Source organism: Canis lupus, chromosome 23, assembly GCF_011100685.1.
Source record: "Canis lupus familiaris isolate Mischka breed German Shepherd chromosome 23, alternate assembly UU_Cfam_GSD_1.0, whole genome shotgun sequence".
Classification (NCBI taxonomy): Eukaryota; Metazoa; Chordata; class Mammalia; order Carnivora; family Canidae; genus Canis; species Canis lupus.
Genome location: NC_049244.1, coordinates 28,210,612 through 28,229,290, shown reverse-complemented (window position 1 = coordinate 28,229,290; position 18,679 = coordinate 28,210,612). Strand labels below are relative to the sequence as shown.

General features: G+C 36.8%; 1 protein-coding gene across 7 annotated transcripts in view; it reads right to left on the bottom strand.

Moving 5' to 3' along the window:
- COL6A5 (collagen type VI alpha 5 chain) overlaps positions 1-18,679 on the bottom strand; it is a 129,523-nt gene that overhangs the window by 9,166 nt on the left and 101,678 nt on the right. The window contains exons 36-39 of one of the 7 annotated variants that reach the window (XM_038570812.1): positions 17,199-17,289; positions 14,827-15,032; positions 2,072-2,761; positions 379-475 (exon numbers count right to left, since the gene is read on the bottom strand). In XM_038570812.1, coding sequence (XP_038426740.1) covers positions 379-475; positions 2,072-2,761; positions 14,827-15,032; positions 17,199-17,289 — 1,084 coding nt within the window. The remainder of the gene's footprint in view (positions 1-378; positions 476-2,071; positions 2,762-14,826; positions 15,033-17,198; positions 17,290-18,679) is intronic. The other 6 variants (XM_038570813.1, XM_038570814.1, XM_038570815.1 and 3 more) reach the window with 6 other exon arrangements.

Below are 18,679 nucleotides of genomic sequence, written 5' to 3'. Positions count from 1 at the left end.
TTTTGCATTTTTTCTTTTTGTTTTTCTTCTGCTGTAAAATTGTTATATCTAACATTTGATGTTATAAGTTTTCTGTTATGGCAGTACCCAATATTAGTGGTGTTATATTAGGTATTAATAGGAGTCTCTCTTTTTTTTCATAAAAGCAACAGAAATGGAAACATGGCTCTTTCCAATATGGGTGCTATTCTATCTGCTATTAACTCCAGATCTGTGCAGTCTTCACAAACCAAGAGTATTTAACAGACACACAAACACATACCCTATATCCCAACCAAACTTGCATCCTGAAAACTAAAGCGCCATTCATTTCAAATTATTTTTGGAAGGACTGCTTCCAGCTGTAGTATTACCCAAACTGTGAATTTGTCAACTCACACTACAGTGTTTCCTGAGCCAACGTTCTCTGGGTTGGGAGAGGTGATGTTAACACACTTGGGTCTCAGATCTGCAGGGGGATATTTGTTGATGGCACCTGGAGAAAGAGTGGGCTGGTTAATCTAAAATTTACCATTTTATATTCTATCGCCCAAAGTCAGTCCATCTTTTCCTGTGGTTGGAAGTGTTTTTAAGAACAAATTAATTTATAAGGCATTCAACAAAGTAGGCACCCTCTGACATTGCAATACCTCATTGGCAAAGTCAGTGAGATATAGCAGTGATTGAGCCTAAAATTGTCAAGCTCTGTATGTCATCGACTTGTGATACAATTCAAGGACATCTCTCAATCCCTTCTAACATCTGTTTCTCTCCCTCTAAAAGGAAAATCTTTCCAGAAGACACACTGAGCTACTGAAATTGTCTGACCTATTTATCTTAGGGTTGGAAGAAGGCAAGTGACAAGCCTGCTACTGTATATGAATCCTGAATTCCAAGATTCCTGAGGGTTACAAACCTGGGGCTTTTGAGAGGCAGCAAATCTGCATCTCTGCTATTCTCTGATAAACTTGCAGGAGCTGCAGATAACTATTCAATGTGGCCTCTGCCTCATTTTTAATCCCAGCACAGGCCAGGATTTGCTTGATGCTGAAAGCTCTTGGGTATACTACTATACCCATGTCTAAAATTGCAACACATGGACAGAGGCTGCGGCAGTCATTATCAAAGCCTCACCATAAAAAGACACCCTTAGAACCCTGCTTGGCTATGCCTGAGCTAGTTATCTGGGACAGAGGCTCTAGAAGAGATTCATGTCCATGGCTCAAAAGAATTAAAGTCATAACCAAAGGTAATTTACAATAAAAGAGAAAACAGAAGTCCTTGGAGTAAATAGAGGGTATTGGTAGTAGGATATTACTGATTACAGCAGTATCCTTCCTTCCTTCCTTAAGAGTATAGGAATTGAAATATAGTTTAAAGAACAGGAGCACAGCTCTGGGGTCAAAATGCATACAGCTGAGTCTAGAATTTGCCAACTATTAAACTATAAGCTTTTGAACAATTTATTTTTTTAAAGATTATTTATTTATTTATTTATTTATTTATTTATTTATTTATTTATGATAGAGAGAGAGAGAGAGGGAGAGAGGGAGAGAGAGAGGCAGATACATAGGAGGAGGGAGAAGCAGGCTCCATGCTGGGAGTCTGATGCAGGACTCGATCCCAGGACTCTAGGATCGCGCCCTGGGCCAAAGGCAGACGCTAAACTGCTGAGCCACCCAGGGATCCCCTTGAACAATTTATTTAATGTCTCTGAGCCTTAGTTTCCTCACTTGTGAAATGGAGATATTAGTGCTTTTCTTTGAGGGCTATACTGATGATTCAATGATATAATCTATTTAAAGAATTCGTTACATGGTATCAAGTACATAGTAAACAGATTAGGGTTAAAAAAATACTTTTTACCTATATGGGGATTTTCTGGCAAATACCTTGATAGTGCAGTATTAAAGTTCAAGGTCAATAAGACCTGATATTTTTCTCTGGTTTTCTCACTGCCTTCTTTTGACACCTGAGACTTTACCACTCTCCACTGAAGTAAGGAGTTATTCCTAAGTCAGCTGGTGGATTGTACACAGAGACATTAAATCTATTGCAAAAGCAATAGAAGAGAAAAGGTTTAATGACTTACGTCTGATTAAATGAACAAATGGCTTGACAAACTTGGTGATATAGTTCAAATCTGGCTTGTGGGTTCGGCCAAGCTGGACTAAGTGATGATCCAGTGGGTGGCTGGCTAATTCTTCTAATTCCTTGTCATTGTGTATAGGACCAAAGGAAAACACAAATATAGTATAGCCCTGACACTTGGCTCTCAGAGCTACGTTTCTTAAGACTTCCTTTTCTAAGGGATTGGTTTCACCAGCAGATATAACAAAGATAACTTTGTTTTTCCTCAGGTTGGGAGTTCCTACAAAGACATTGTCAATTGTCCACTGCAGGGCATGGCCAATAAAAACATCTCCATTGAGCTGTTGAAAAGAGTCTTGGAGATGATGTTTCATTTGGTATATACTGTTGTAAGTAATCAAATCAAATTCCAGGTAGACAGGGCATTCTTCACTGTTTGGCATATAGCCTGGAGGAGAATAGCTCAGGACTGCAACTCTGTCTCCTAACATGGAGGTCAGTGGGTCTGGGGCAATGTGAAAGTAATCAAGCACTGAGATAAGAAAAGCTTTCACTTCCCTAAACTCATCATTTCCTATTCTTTGGGAAGCATCTATGAGGAAAGCCACATCCATGTAATATTCTTGAAGAGAGGTATCTCCAGGTATATTAATAACACCTGGTTCTTCTTTTCTGCCATGGTTTTCATGTCCTGCAATAGAATAGCTCAAGTCACTCTTTTTAGTAGAAGACTAAACTTGGAACTCCTAGCCAAGGATGACCAATACACATCATGTGATTTGCCATGGTTTATTCCCAAACCCACGGCAGACATCATAAATCAATTATAGTACTTGCTCCCAGATGCATTCTCCAAATATGTCTCCACACACTGCATAGGAAACCATTGGCATTCGACAGGTGTTGTCATGTGAAAAGAAATGTATCTGCTAGCCTATCTCAGATCCTTGTCCAAGGGTTGATAGATCCTTTACTATTTTCATATGTAAGATGAGAGATATATAATATTTTTAGGGTACTCCACATGATCACAAAATTTGAAGTACACATTTACATGAAATCTAACTATTTATTTTGCAGTGACCCTAAGAGAAAAGTATATATGTCAGTCATATTGATTGGTGTCACAAACATATATAGCTTTATACACATGTTCAAAATATGTACTAAAGTGTGATGTTATGAGAACAAGTATAAATGTTGATTTTAGAAACCAAACTCTGTGTGAGACCTTAAATACTCTAAGATGTTAGTATTTAAAGTGCCAGTTTGCAAACAGTTTATCAGCCCAAGACAAAATAAGGAGCTTGCATCATGTTGTAAGTCTTTTACATTACTAAGCACACAATTTAATTCAGTTGACTATTTTTTTTGGTAGCAAAACTTTTTCAGTGAAGGAAATAGTGCCTTGATTTACATTCTGATGCTAATGTAATATCTTGCTATAGATCAGCACTTCAAGTATTTGCTCTAAGGCTCAGGGATCATAAAACCATATCCACAATGATGTGGGTGCTGACTGGTCAGTGAAGGCACAAGAGGAAATGCTAGTTCAGAAAAATAGGAAGTAGGTGGCCAATGTTCTTTCTTCTATGAAAGAATTGTGTCTATAAACCTAATCAAGCAAGAAGTTGGTTTCTAACTGGCAAAAATTTATTGATACCCATTTGTGCTCAACCCCATTATTAATGCTTTATATTACTTTATTTACTCCTCACAACAATCCTCACAAATGATTCAATTAACCTGCATTAATGCCATAAAAGCTTAATAATAGAAATAGAATGCCAAAAACAATACCTTGGAGAATGTTATTAACAGGGCAAATGAGCTATTAGATGTTTGTAGCTTAAGTAACTGAATTTCTAGGGTAAACTTCACATTATCTTTTTTTTTTATCTATCATTAGAAATTTTGATGAATAAAAATTATATAAAAATTGTAAGGTGTACAATGTAGTGTTTTGATATCACTACACCTTGTGTAATAATTATGACAATCAAGCTAATATTATTGGATTTAATTTACTTAAAATTTTGTTTAGAATTTTTGCAGCTATGTTTATGAGGAATTTTGGTGTGTAGTTTCATTTTCATGTAGTCTTTGTCCAATTTTGCTATCATGGTAATCTAACCTTAAAGAATGAGCTAAAAAGAATTCCTTCCTCTTTAGTTTTCTGCATGTTTGTTTAGAATTGGCATTATTTCTTCCTTAGATGTTTTGTTGAATTGACCAGTAAAGTCATTTTGGCTTGGAGTTTTCTGTATGGGAAAATTTAAACTACAAAATCAATTTCTTTAATAGGTTTAGGGCTATTTAAATTACTTCTTGAATGAAGTCTGGTAATTTGTGATTTGCAAGAAATTTATCTATTTTACCTGAGCTAATTTACAGGCAAAAGTTATTTATCATATTCTATGATTATCTTTTTGTTATCAGTGGAATATATTTCCTTTTTCATTCCTGATATTAGTATTCTTTTCTTCTTTTTTTCCTGGTGAGCTAGACTATAGGTTTATTAATTTTTTGATATTCTCAAAGAAACAGCTTTTGGTTTTACTAATTTTCTCTTTTCTATTTCATTGAGTTCTACTTTAATTTTATTACTTCCTTTCTTTCGCTGCTTACCATGGGTTCTTCTTCTGATTTCTTTCTTTCTTTTTTTTTTTTATTTATGATAGTCACAGAGAGAGGAAGAGAGGCAGAGACATAGGCAGAGGGAGAAGCAGGCTCCATGCACCGGGAGCCCGACGTGGGATTCGATCCCGGGTCTCCAGGATCGCGCCCTGGGTCAAAGGCAGGCGCCAAACCGCTGCACCACCCAGGGATCCCTCTTCTTCTGATTTCTTAAGATGAAAGTTGAAGTTGAAGTCATTGATTTGAAAACTTTTTTTTTTTTTCCAACACAGGTATTTAATGCCTTCTAAGTACTGCATTAGTGGAATCTCAGAAATTCTGGTATATTATGATTTTATTTTCATTCATTTCAAAATATGTTCTAATTTTCCTTTGGATTTCTTTGTGAATTATTTAGAAGCACTTTATTTAGTTTCCAAATACTTAGGGATTTTTTGAAGATCTTTCTGCTACTTATTTTAAAATTTTAATTCTGTTTTAGTTAGAGAATACAGTTGGTATGACTTCAATCTCTTAAAATTTTGATAATTGCTTTATGGTCCACAACATAGTCTATCTTGGTAAGTATTGCATGTGTGTTGAAAAGAATATATATTCTATTGTTGTGTGGAGTGTTCTATAAATATCCATTAGGTGAGATTAGTTGCTAGTATCACTCAAGACTACTGTCTTTCTGCTGATTTCCTACCAAATATTGAGAAAGGATATTGAAACTCTGATGCTCTTCTCATTTTTAAAAAATCTTTTTTCTCTCTGAGTTTTATTTTGGGTAATTCCATTGCTACATCTTCAAGTTCACTGATGTTTTCTTTTATCAAATCTAATTTGTTATTAACCCCATCAAGTATATTGTTCATCCTAGACATACAACTTTTATCTCTACAAATTCTATTTGAATCTTTTTTTTTGTATCTTCCATGTCTCTACTTTTTCACATATGAAATATAGTTATATTAGCTATTTTAATATCTTTGTTAATTCTAACATCTGTGTCAGTTTTGGTTTGTTTTAGAGTTATTATGCTCTTGATTATGGTCATGTTTTCATGTTTCTTTTTGTGCCAGATATTTTGAAATTTTCCTTTTTGGATGTGGAATATTTTTCTATTCCTACAAATATTCATGTTACATGCAAACTATTTGATCCTTTTGGGTTGTGCTATTATAATTTGTTTGGTGAGTTCAGAGCAGTGCTTAATTTGAGGCTAATTATTCCCCACTACTGAGACAAGACCTTCCTAGGTTTTCTCCCCAATATTCTATAAGTTATGAGTTTTTCCAGGCTTGCTGGCAGGAAAAGGCATTGTTCCTGGACTGCTATGAGCAACTGGCACTATTCTGTAATCTTTTCTGATGGTTCTTCCCTTAGGTTCAGGGCATTTCCTCACATGCATGTGCACTCACCAATCAACATAATTTGTTAAAGCATGAGGAAAAGTATTTCATAAATGTTCTGATAGAAGAGGATGGTTGACCTATGTTAGTGAAATATTTGTTCATGCATGCCCATATCAAAAAGATTACTGCTTTTCCCCAATTTTCTCTTTATAGTTGAGCAAAATCTCAATCCTTTTCCAAAGTACCCAGCAGAATTATTTTCTAAGGAGGTATATTTTCACTCACAAAAATCTGTAAAAAATATGCTCTCTTCCTACTTGCAGGATTAGCATGAGAATCAAGAAGCCAAATGTAGATGCTTATGTTTCAAAAACTCTAAAATAGCCAAACATAAAGTATGATTATTCTACTTTGAGTCTAAATTCATCTTACTTAGGGAGAGTGGGCCTTCAAAACTATTTTCTCTCAAGAAAACCTGGCAGGAGTGTGGATACAATATATCCATAGCTCATAGCAATACTGTGTATTTTCTGGAAATGTCATGGAGCCAAAGTCCCGTCTTCAAGTCTATGGAAGAATTTCCACAGAATGGCAGAGGAGGAAGGGCTGGCTCACTTTATTATGGAGGAGGCTTGGAAGGAATGAGGGATCCAGCTAGATTTCTAGGGAAGCGGCCCCAGAGATTAGCCTAACTTTGGCTGACATTTAAGCCACAATACCATGTGTGCTCCAGTAACTTTAGGAAGAAGCAGAAGTGGAAAGGGAATTTAGAGAGAAGGGAGAATTTACAGGACACGAGCCATTTGGACTGGGATTAAGTATGCTGTGAAGTAGCTATGCTGTCTTTCATGGCATTTGTGGGAAACCTCAAGATATGCATGAATTATCCAGTGATCTGATCTGGAGTTTCTCCAGAGGCCAAAATTAGCCATGTGTTCTTCACAGGCAAGTCACATGTATAACTGAGGCTACCTTACATGTATATTTCTGTCCACATGAACTTCAGCAATATTTTTTAAGGTAACATTGTTTTAGAAGACTTCCCATGAGGTTGGCAATGTTTTCTTTCCTGCTTTTATACTGAGTATTTGATTGAGCATTCCGTTCACTTCAGGTCTTATGCTCAGCTCTGTGCATGTCTTCTCTCATGCATCATGAGGGTGCAGTTACCATCATTCCCCTTTTACAGATGAGCAAGCAGAGGCTTGGAGAGAGTAAATTATTTGGCCAAGAAATGACAGCTTCTAAGTGGTAGAGGCAGGATTTAAGCTCCACTCACATAAATCCTTCGAAGAAATGGTCATCAGATATGAGGGTAGAGCAGACATTTTAACCACTTCGCCAAAAGCCCTGGGAGCTGATATGAAAAATGAGGTTCTTGGTCAACTGCTATTCCTTCTAAGTGAAACCACTAGAGGAAGTTTTCTTCCAAAAGTAGGTAACTATATGAATTAAATAAAAATTTCAATTTTTTCTTCTCTAGGCATTATAGGGCAGTGGTTATGAGCAGAAACTTGTGGTTTGAGTCCTGTTTCTGCTGTTTGTTACCTCTGTGACTGAGTCCCTCCATACCTCAGTTTCATTATGTAAAAAATAGCAATAATAAACTATAATCTTATAAAGTTTTTTAGAGAGTTAAATTAAGTTTGCACAGTGCCTAACATATCCTAAGTACTCCACAGATATAATTTTTAGAGGGAAATAAATAGAAAAGCTGCAAAGACCTGAAAATCCTGCCCATGTTACTATATTTCGTAAATCAGAATTTCCATAAGAAAAAATGCATAATCAACTGGTATTAGTGGAAGACAACTTGCACATGCACATATGTATGCATGTTCTCAGAAATGAGAAGGCTCATTCTGCTGTTTGTGAATGTTTAACTACAGAGGAGTTGGCAATAATTTATGTACCTCTCCATTTAACAATGCCAGCTTAGGCCTGTCTTCCCTCCTTAGGTCAGTGGCCAAGTTCTAAGCCGGAGCAGCAAGGAAGGGAGGCGCAAGAGTGTGTGTGACTGTGTATCATTGATTTTATGCCAAAGGGAAATATAGATACATTTAAAATTCCCTTGGTTTATTGTATGTGATCCTCTTTCCCACATTTACCTGAACAAGTAGAAGTGACTGTCTTAAAATAGATTTCATCCTTTTCCCCCAAAGACAGAATAAATATCTTTCTTGACCTAGACCTTTCTAGGTGGCACTTAGTCTGACAGACTCACTCATGCAGTCAACTTCACACTCTGAAACAAGTCTGCAGAATGTACCAGCATACTGAGAAAAAGCAATGCATGCCTTAGGAATTATTTAGACCCAAACAACCCAGATCTAGCATTTTTGGTGTTTATGGTATTATTCTGTGCTCTAGACTCTAGGTGAATTTATAAGCAGTTTATAAAGCAAATTTATTCTGGCATTAGGGCCTCTGGATGAGTTTATAACCAGGAATTATTTTTAATGAAATTATGTTTTAAAAATAAAATGGGGGCAGCCCCAGTGGCTCAGTGGTTTAGCGCTACCTTCAGCCCCGGGCGTGGTCCTAGAGACCCAGGATCGAGTCCCACGTTGGGCTCCCTGCATGGAGCCTGCTCCTCCCTCTGCCTGTGTCTCTGCATCTCTCTCTCTCTCTCTCTCTCTCTCTCTGTCTCTGTCTCTCATGAATAAATAAATAAAATCTTTAAAAAAATAAAAAAATAAAATGGCACTACAAAAATTATTTTAAGATAATTTTCCCAAATGATGATGTGATCGAATTTATTCTCAAATTTGGCAATTGGATTTATTTCCTTATCTGTAAATGCAGACAAAGCCATCACCAAGCCACATGGCACACATGGTTAAAAGTTAGTGGGCATGGGTATGAATCCTGGTTCTGCTACTTAAAGCTAAGTACTTGAAGCTCTTATTCAGTGTCTTCATTTGTAAAATACAAAGTGCAGGGGTACTGGGATGGCTTAGTCAGTTGAGCATCTGACTCTTGATATTGACTCAGGTCATGGTTTCAGAGTTGTGAGATTGAGCTCCATCTTGGGCTCTACACTCATCGAGGAGTTTACTTGAGATACTTTCTTTCCCTCTCCCTCTTCCTTTGCCCTTCCCTCTGCTTGCATGTGCATGCTCTAAATAAACAAACAAACAAACTTTAAAAATACAAAATGTAATAATAATAATAATGATGATAGACTTTTTGGTAAAGATGAAATGTAATCATGTGTCTACAGTGCCTAGCACTGTGCCTGGCACACAGTTGTGCTAAGTAAGCAGTAGCTTCTGTGGTTATGACTATTCTTCGTGCATTGTTCAATCATCAAGTGAGACAGTGCAGAGAAATAGTTCTCTGAGAATTGTACTGCAGTGAATAAACATTAGTCCTCAGAGCATTCCATCTGTACTTTTAGTTAAATGGAATATGTTCTGACTTGTGTTACACATTTTTTTTGTACACACAGAATATATTCTGTCAAACCCAAGCTCCTTGAAGATAGGGCCTCTGTCTGAGTCTTTAAAAAAAAAAAAAAAACAAACAAACCAAACAAAACAACTTCTCTAAGTCCCCAAAGAGAATAACTCAGGGCTTAACTCAGAACAGGAGCCAATATGTATTTGCTACATGAAAGGACATCTGAATAATCATGGAAAATCCACATAAATCCTTAGTGCTTAATGAGGGCTGTCACTGTTACCTTCACCTCCACCACCACCACCACCACTACTGCCATCCCACCTTCACACTTCCACCACTGCTCTCACCACCATCATTTCCCCACCACTACCACTATTACCACCACAATCATCACCCCACTTTCCTAGCCCTACCTCCATCTCCACCATCAACATCTCTACCACCCACCTCTACCACCACCATCAGCAACAGCTAACACCTTCACCACCACTGTCTTTCCTATCTCTGCAACCAGCGCCAACTCTGTCATCACAACCCCCTCTACCACCACCACTATCACCCAATTACTATTTCCAAGTTTTATTCCATAAGAAAGGGGTCTGCATGAAAAAAAAATGTCACTAGTATTCTAGAACATTGCTTTATTACTTGCAATAAATGATTGCATGAGACATACAGAAGCAACCTCAGTGTACATTTGAATTCAAACAGTCCACATATCCTGAACAATCAGTTCACATTAGTTTTGTCCACATTCAAAACCTTCATGGAAGACACTCAAAACTGTAATGACAACATAATAAATTCCCAAGCAAAAGTAAACGCAACCACCTCAGCCTACAGTTTAATATGATCAGGAAAATCAGTTTATTCCCCAAAGAACATCAAGATGGTTGAAATTTCCTAAAGCATTCGTGAAACACATCATTAAAATTCAGATACGACCACAATTTTATTACTGACCTCCTCTTTAGAATGTGTACTGAAATGAAAGTAGGACATTCAGCTGGTGTTCCACAGGTGACTTAGAAGCCAATTCTGCTGCATTTTTAAGTCCAGTATGGATTTAAGTTCAGCAGAAGTCAAGATAATATATTCAAGTTCAATACATAACAGCAAAAATTAGAAATGAACTAAGTGTTCAATAAGAGATAAATTCATTCATTGAAAGTAACATAAGATACAGAAAAATCAGTATGAAGCTTGCAGCAACATGCAAAATGTATGACATTAATATGATGTGAAAAGCAGGATATCCAATTGGATGAAATGATGTAAAACTATATACCTATGGAAAAAACAAAGAATATACTCTACACTATGAATAATTTTTGCTAAATTATTTGAGATTCTTTGTATTCAAATCTTATATGATATGATAGTACTTTCATAATTTTTTAGATTTTTTTTTTAGCAGAATCTTGAGAGTGTAACAGGGAAACCGTTGACAGGGTGTAGGAATTGTGAGTCCCTACTCTGAGAACTTGGGGCATGAAGTTTCTTCTAAAACTAGGTTTCTCCCACTATTGACAGTATGACTAAATAGTTCTTTGTTGTGAGGGGAGGTTCTGGGCATTGTAAAATATTTAGCAGCGTCTGTGGCCTCTGTCCATTAGATGCCAGTAGCACCTTCCAGTTGGGACAACAAAAACCATCTCCAGACATTGCAATGTCTCCCAGGGTGGGTAAAGTGCAATCACCCCCAGGTGAATTTGCAAGAGGTGATTACTAAATACCTTTCCAGCTCTAATACCCTATGACTGAGTAGAAGTCAAAAGACATATTGACTTAAAAAAAAAAAAAAAAGCTGGTTTGTAGTTCAGAATCAGATTAATGTTCGAAAAATAAAAAATGTAAAATGGAGCCTATGCAAATTCCCTAAAACAGAATTCCAGTCTAGTTCTAAGGGAGAAGTGTTATTTCTCATTTCTCAGTGAAATTCATTGAAAAGAACATTAGTTGAAGTTATCCTATGGCCTATGACCTCTTAAAGCTGTGAGCGAGCCCCAGCCTCAGTTTGGGTTGTATTTAACATTTCATTACAAATTATCCTGTCCTTTAATCTTGAAAATCAACTAACTATATCTTAAATATTGGTTAGCACAGTATCTTTGATGAAAGTACTGGCTTGCCCCTGGGTCACAGTTGCAACTTAATTAGAATTAAACCACCCATTTTTCATTTCACAATTCCTAAGTACTGTGTGTATTCCTTTGGTAAGTAATTAAGAAAGACTGAATTTTCCAAAGAATTTTTATATTGCACATATTGTGGTCAAAATGCATGATATCATCTCTACATTATCTTTATATTATTTAGATCTTAAAAAGTGTTTTTTTAGATGTTGAGTGGATGGAGGGAGACATGAACGTTCAGTGGTCTTAGAGGAGTAAAATAAAATTATTATGCAGTTCATGGGGATTCCTTTGGAAACAGGAATTCCCACCTCTGTTTTGTGGTTCAGATACTCAATTGGTTTCAGCTCCATTGAGAATGCAGAGCAAATCTGGCCCACCAAAGTAGTAGGATGAACAGTGGTTCTTAAAATACCACCTGTATTAGAGCCATCTGCTCTGCTTCTTAAAACTCAGATTCCTGAGCCCCAGCCCCAGAGTTTCTGATTTGGTAGGTCTGGGTGAGTGCTGAAAAGCTGCATTTTTAAAAAATATTTTATTTATTTATTCATTCATGAAAGACAGAGAGAGAGAGAGAGAGAGGCAGAGACACAGGCAGAGGGAGAAGCAGGCTCCATGCCGGGAACGTGATGCGGGACTCGATCCTGGGACTCCAGGACCACATCCTGGGCCAAAGGCAGGCGCTGAACCGCTGAGCCCCCCAGGGATCCCCGAAAAGCTGCATTTCTAATGAGTTCCCAGGTGCTGCTGGTGCTGCTGGTTTAGGGACCACACTTTGAGAATCCTTGGGATAGTGGATCTCAAGCTTGTGGACATAGAAAAATTACCTCTGGTGGTTTTAAAGTTTCTAGACTATTCTCCACCACTCATACCCCTAAATATGAAGGAGTAGTTCTGAGGAGGGCTTAGCAATCTGTGGCTATGAAGGACTTCCAGGTGATTCTGATACAAACTGTCCTTCAGCTGTTGTAAGGATTAGAGAGGGCCAGGAAAGGTGATGAAACTGAAGATGAACTTGGAAATCAGAGGGAGAGGCATAGGTAGAGAAATAGTGATTGTGCTTCTCGAGGAAAATACACAACTCATTACCAGCCCACAGGACTCTGGAAACTATACATATCTTAAGTGGTTCAGATTCCTGACTTTCCCCCAAGACTGTCAGTTCAAGGGCAGAAAGATCAGCCATCAGCCATAAGAATCACATTACAAATGAGTAACAAGCACAGCATATGAGGGTGTTTATGCAAGTTATCAACCTTCTATCTGTACAATACATCTGGAACTAATCAAAGCTCATCTCTTAGCAACTGAATAAAATATCAAACCCACAATGTACTCTTCATGAGGACGGCGCATTACATAGAAAGTCCTCAGCAGGTTTTGGCAACTGGCTAAAGATGATAAAAGAAAGGAAGGAAGAAATAGCACAAAATCCCTAGGCAACACTTATGATCTGAAACTCAGATTTAGTTTACTGGATAAAAAAATATATATTATCCTTAGATCTGAGGCTCATACTGTTTGCAGGCTACCACAACATGACATAATCCTCCACGGAACTCCCAGCACACTTCAACCCACTGCAGGAGAAATGAAGTGGGGAGGGGCAGCTAATAATCTACACTTTTTCCTAGTAGAGCCATGTACAATGATTTCTTTGGCCAAAATGAACCTTCCACTAGCTACAAGTATCTTGATTCCTCAACATCTAATAAACCAAATAAAGTCTTTCTGTTATTACTGAACAATGGTTGTTAAAAATGGCAACAAAGATGAGTTCTTTTTCTCTTTTTTCCCCTAAATATCCAGTTATATCTATCCTTTCCTGAAAAGATTCACATTTCTGAATTATTAGACTTTAGAATGCTTACCTCTAACAAAATGATCACAATTGATAGTTTGGTATTCTAATCCTGCCAAACAACTCCCCCCCCTCCTTTTCTTCTTTTTTAAACCAAACCATAATAAATTCCTGTACCTTATCATTGAAATGAACACCCAAAATTAATTCTATCCATTAAAAAGAAGAAATATCTATCCTCTTCTGTAAGCTAGGTCTATATGATAATAAAAATTGTTTAAAAAATATACATAGTTAAATGCCTTGATGACATGGCACTATAGACATTTAGTTTTACTGCATTATGTTTTTAAGCCTTATTTTTCAACGAATGATTGACCTTTTCTTTTTTTAAAAAGATTTGATTTATTTATTCATGAGAGACAGAGAGACAGAGAGAGAGAGAGGTAGAGACACAGGCAGAGGGAGAAGCAGGTTCCATGCAGGGAGCCCCACGTGGGACTGGATCCCGGGTCTCCAGGATCACACCCTGGGCTGAAGGCAGCGCTAAACCACTGAGCCACCCAGGGATCCCCCCTGACCTTTTTATTCTTAATCCTAGCTTCAAAAAGGAAAGTTTGGTTGTTTTAAAGGTGAGTGCAAGTATTTATATTTCATAAATAGGGGGACACTGTGGAGACGTGAGTGTTGAACCCAAGGAAAAGAAAAAGTATTTATCCAAGCAAGTTACTGAGAATGAATGTGATTCATTCTTAGGAATAACTGACCTCAGATTGGCTCCCTTTTTTTAAAACTTGCATTGTCTAACAACATACATGATACTTATGACTTACTGCTTTAAATGCTGGTATTCTGGCCAAATGAATGTTTTGGAAGCCTCTACATGCACAGCTGAAAATGGCTGAAGTCTGTTTAAAATGCTCCCCCCCGCCTTTTCATGAAAACACAGACAAAAACCCTATGCATCTGATTTATTTGAAACTATTAAATCCTGCCAGAAGGTATTCTTGCTTTGCCACTCAAATGTATAAAGTAGGCAATGGGAAAGTCTGTGCTCTGTCATTTCTAAGTACCTCAAAAATAACATACCTTCTCATGCAATCACAGAGTCCAAAGTGCTGGCCAGGCCAGCTTTTATAGTGATTTTAATCTTTCCTCTACTCCGATGTTCTCTTATCACTTCCTTCTACATCACACTATCCTTCTAGAGAAATCTTAAGTCTGATGAGGATAGCAGGGACATCTCTCAGAGCTCATATCAGTGGCTCTTGTCATCTTTTAAACCTTAATTTTCAACCAAAGCAGTGGCTGTAGCTACCATCTTGAACTTGAAAAACAGTTGTCTAAGAGAACAGCCTTCGTTTACTTGATTTTCTGCTCGTGTTAAAAGATGAGGACCCCCATAATTTAAAAATTCCATTGTAACTTTTCATTTCCTTACCAGAAGTAAAACTTGCAATTCCTTCAGAATCCTGACCTTTTTCATATGTGATCATTAATCCTTGTGGCTTAACCCTGTCGTTTATGTAAGCCACATGGGCACTTCCACCATTCTCCCACACAAAAGATGTGTCTGATTTAGCACTTAATTCCTGGCCAATGAAGCTGTCCTCTCCTGAAGAAAACTCCTGTGTCTCAGGAGTAAATCTAGCAGATAAAAATGAAAGTGTTAGATGGTAGCTTTGAGGAATGCAAATAAAATATTCCAGTGATTTGATATAGTTACTTAATCATTTCTTAGAAGAAAAATGAGTGGTAAAAATCTAAATTCATTTCAGTAAATTATTCATTATGATTTTTTATTATTAAAAAGTATAAACTGATAAACAATTCCCATTTATCCTTCATTTTCCCCCATCTGCTTATAGCCTAGTACCTACTAGTTTGGAATAAACCGAGTCTGATTTGCCACAGAGTTTTAGGTAAATAAGAAGAAACTCAATCATAGGTTATTTGGAACAAGCATATAATCTCTCAGATTGATGTCACTCCCCATAGAAAACAAAGAAAACAGATATTTAATTTTCCAAGAACTGCTCTGAAAAGAATAAGACTATATAAAACTTATCTCATCAACATCATATTTCTTAAAATGGTGTCTACATTTATATTCTTAGGAGTTTAAGAATTCTCTATGATAATTTGAGGATGTGTTTTTTTAGATGACGATAGAAAACACATTTGATATAAGTTGATATGCACCTTTATGTAATTTCAATGTCTTCATGTTCACATTTGTATTTGATACTACTGTTTGGCACTTGGGAATACTACTTTAACTGTTGGGAGTTAATGAGGAAAGGCAAAAAAACTCAAACATAATATGTGAATAATACATTCACACTTAAAGCCAAGTGATATGACAACATATGATATGAATGACAATTCTGTAATAGTACAGGTGAAGACAGCAGTGAGGAATTAAGGTGTCATGTACAGAGTAGGCAAGCCAAAAGCAGGTGTACCTCTGCAACATGCATCATGTTTTACTTTTTTTTTTTTTTGTTACCAATAGGAACCATAATTTTTGTTTTTAGGAATTCTATCTTGGCAAAGCAGAATCATCCATTATATTAAATTAGCACTTTAAATTTGTGTTTTACTGAGTTTGCTTGGATTCTATGCACGTTTGTTTTAGTCTGATAGTTGCACAAGAACTATAAATACAGTATCTGCAGCTAGGTTTATGTTTGTGTATGTTTGAATAACATATATTTTATCTGCAGTTCTCTAAGAATTGATTTGCCTTTAAATGAATTTATGTCTTATTCAATGCTGGGAAATATTGCTTCACATGACATCAGTGCCATAGTGTTCTTCAGGTGTTGGCTACTGGACATTTCCTTGCTAAACTACCAAGTGAATGAAATCTGACATTATAGGAATATGTACTTGTATGAATTCTGAGCATGCATCATCTTGTCATTGTGCTTCTGGATATGTGTGAGATACCTTATCTGTTCTGAGAAACTCTTTCCTTAACTGCAATCTGAGAGGAAGAAAGTAATTATGGGCTTAAATTTGGGCTTTTGCAAGGCTGCAGTTAGGGATCCAAGCTTGGTGAAATACAGAGAAGCAGAGAGAAACCAAAGGGCCACTCATTCTGTTTGAGGTTCAAGATTCATTCAGATTAATTATTTATATTGTTATTTAGGATACAATTTTAAGGAAAAAAATGCTTATATGTGCAATTATATTGTGGGGTCTTTTATGTTATCTTTTGGGGGGATGAAACAATGGATTGTTTGCAACCCCAGGCTTCAGGGAAATAAGACATTGTGATAAACTGTTATAAGTGCTTCCACAGAAGTATAAGAAGATACAAGAAAGTAAGGACTTTGAAAGTAAAAACGGGCCTCTAAGAGGAGGCATCTTCCATCAGGGCCATAGACAATGGGTAAGATTTCACTGGAAGGAACAGGGTTCCAGGCAGTGTAACCCGAGACCCAGGAGGGTGAAGCAACCATTCACACAAGGCAGGTGAGTCCACTATGGCCAGAACTCAGTGCTGATGCTGGGGAAGGGTGGGAAGTGAGGTTGCAGTGGCTAAGGCTATATTGTGGGTTCTATTCTGGGGTAGATCTCAATGTGGGAATTTCTCAGGAAACCATGAACTGAAAGGAAAAATTGTAATACAGCTCATGAGGAAGTTACAGAAACATCAATCCAGAAAGCATGCTTGCTGTGTAGCTTCTGCTCTAGAAAATGGAATATATGGGGAAGCCTTTAGAGACCTTATTAGCTTTCTCAACCTAATAACCTGCCATCAGTCAATTAACAGTCTCTTATAAATAGAAGAGATTTCTAACTCACAGGAGATAACTGTTTTGATTATCTTCTTCTTCTGAATTGATGAGTCTACAGGTATTCTCAAGCACTGGTGGTGGATACTGATTGAATCCTCCTATTGAGAGAGCAAAGTTATAGTTAGGTTTTTAAATCAGAAATTACATTTGCTAAGGAAAAAAAATCCCAACAGGAATCTTCTTGAAGCAATCAATGTCACTAAGATATTTTAGCCAAACTTGGGGGGAGTGGAAACAGAAAACAGTAGTAACTAGAAACAACCTTCAAAGCTTGGTTTTAGAGTGTTTTGCAGCCAAAGAATTACTAGGCTCATAGGAAACAAGCCTCATCAAATTGTTCATTTAAGGGTTAACTGTACTACAGGATTTCCACACGCTCAGGCTAAGGGAAATTTTATTCTGAATCTGTCAAGCTTATTTATTCTAGTTTATGCTAATGGATCAAACATAGAAAAGGTAGCATTTTATAATATGATGCTATTTCTGTGCTTCTGTACCCATTAACACTGGTTTCCTAGGAGGAAAATGATCAAAGAAAAAATTTTAGCTTACTGACATAAATAATATGCCACATTGTGCCCTTCCCACTGTTGCTCTATGTTAAAAAGTGTATCATTATTTCTCCTCATTCAGGAAAATAGTTTTTAATTAAAGGAGGCTTTGGGCCACTGAATGATCCACAATTCCATGAAAATATCTTGGAGAATGTTTAGGGTTTTATAATAATTGTACTTTTCTCTAGTTCTAAGACGAGCATTTTTTCCCCATTCCCTTGAAATGAGATTAAGTCTTCTAATCAATTGCATTTGACAGCTGCCATTAGTAAAGTGGGAACTGTTATACTAGTGACATTGCCTGTGTATGTGGGAATATCAAATATGCCAGCAATAAAGCTGATAGAATAAGGGTCAATAGTTTAGAAACAATTCCCAGAAGTGTTAGTAGAGAAATCTTTTAATCCCTATGAAACAAGTGGTTATGGGAAGGCACTGAACTAGGTGTATTTACCAACATTGTTCAGGTGGCAATCAAAAGCTAGCTCTAATCATCGCAACGCCTAACTTAGGAGCCCAGCAAGACCAGCTTTGAATTGTTTTTATAGAGTCCTTTAAAAGTGCTGTGTCACCATCTATCTTGACAACATAAAGAATAATGTTGCACTGAACAAGATAGATCTCAGTGAATTGGAGTCAAGAAATAGCTCACAGGAGTCCAGTTTTGAGTGTAAAGAAGTTTTAGGAATGCCCCCACTAGTCTATTTCATACATATGCCCTGTTTATGCATGCACAAGAGTGACATTTGCTAGTGTAAAAGAATTCTCAGTTACTATAAAATACAAAACTCTAATAGGCAAGTTGATAACAACATTAAATTGGAAGCACTTTTCTTTCTTTTTATATAATATAATGGTGTATCATACAATAGAAGGCATTTAAAGAAATAACATGATATTCCCAAGAATATTGGACTCTGCAATCAAATATGAT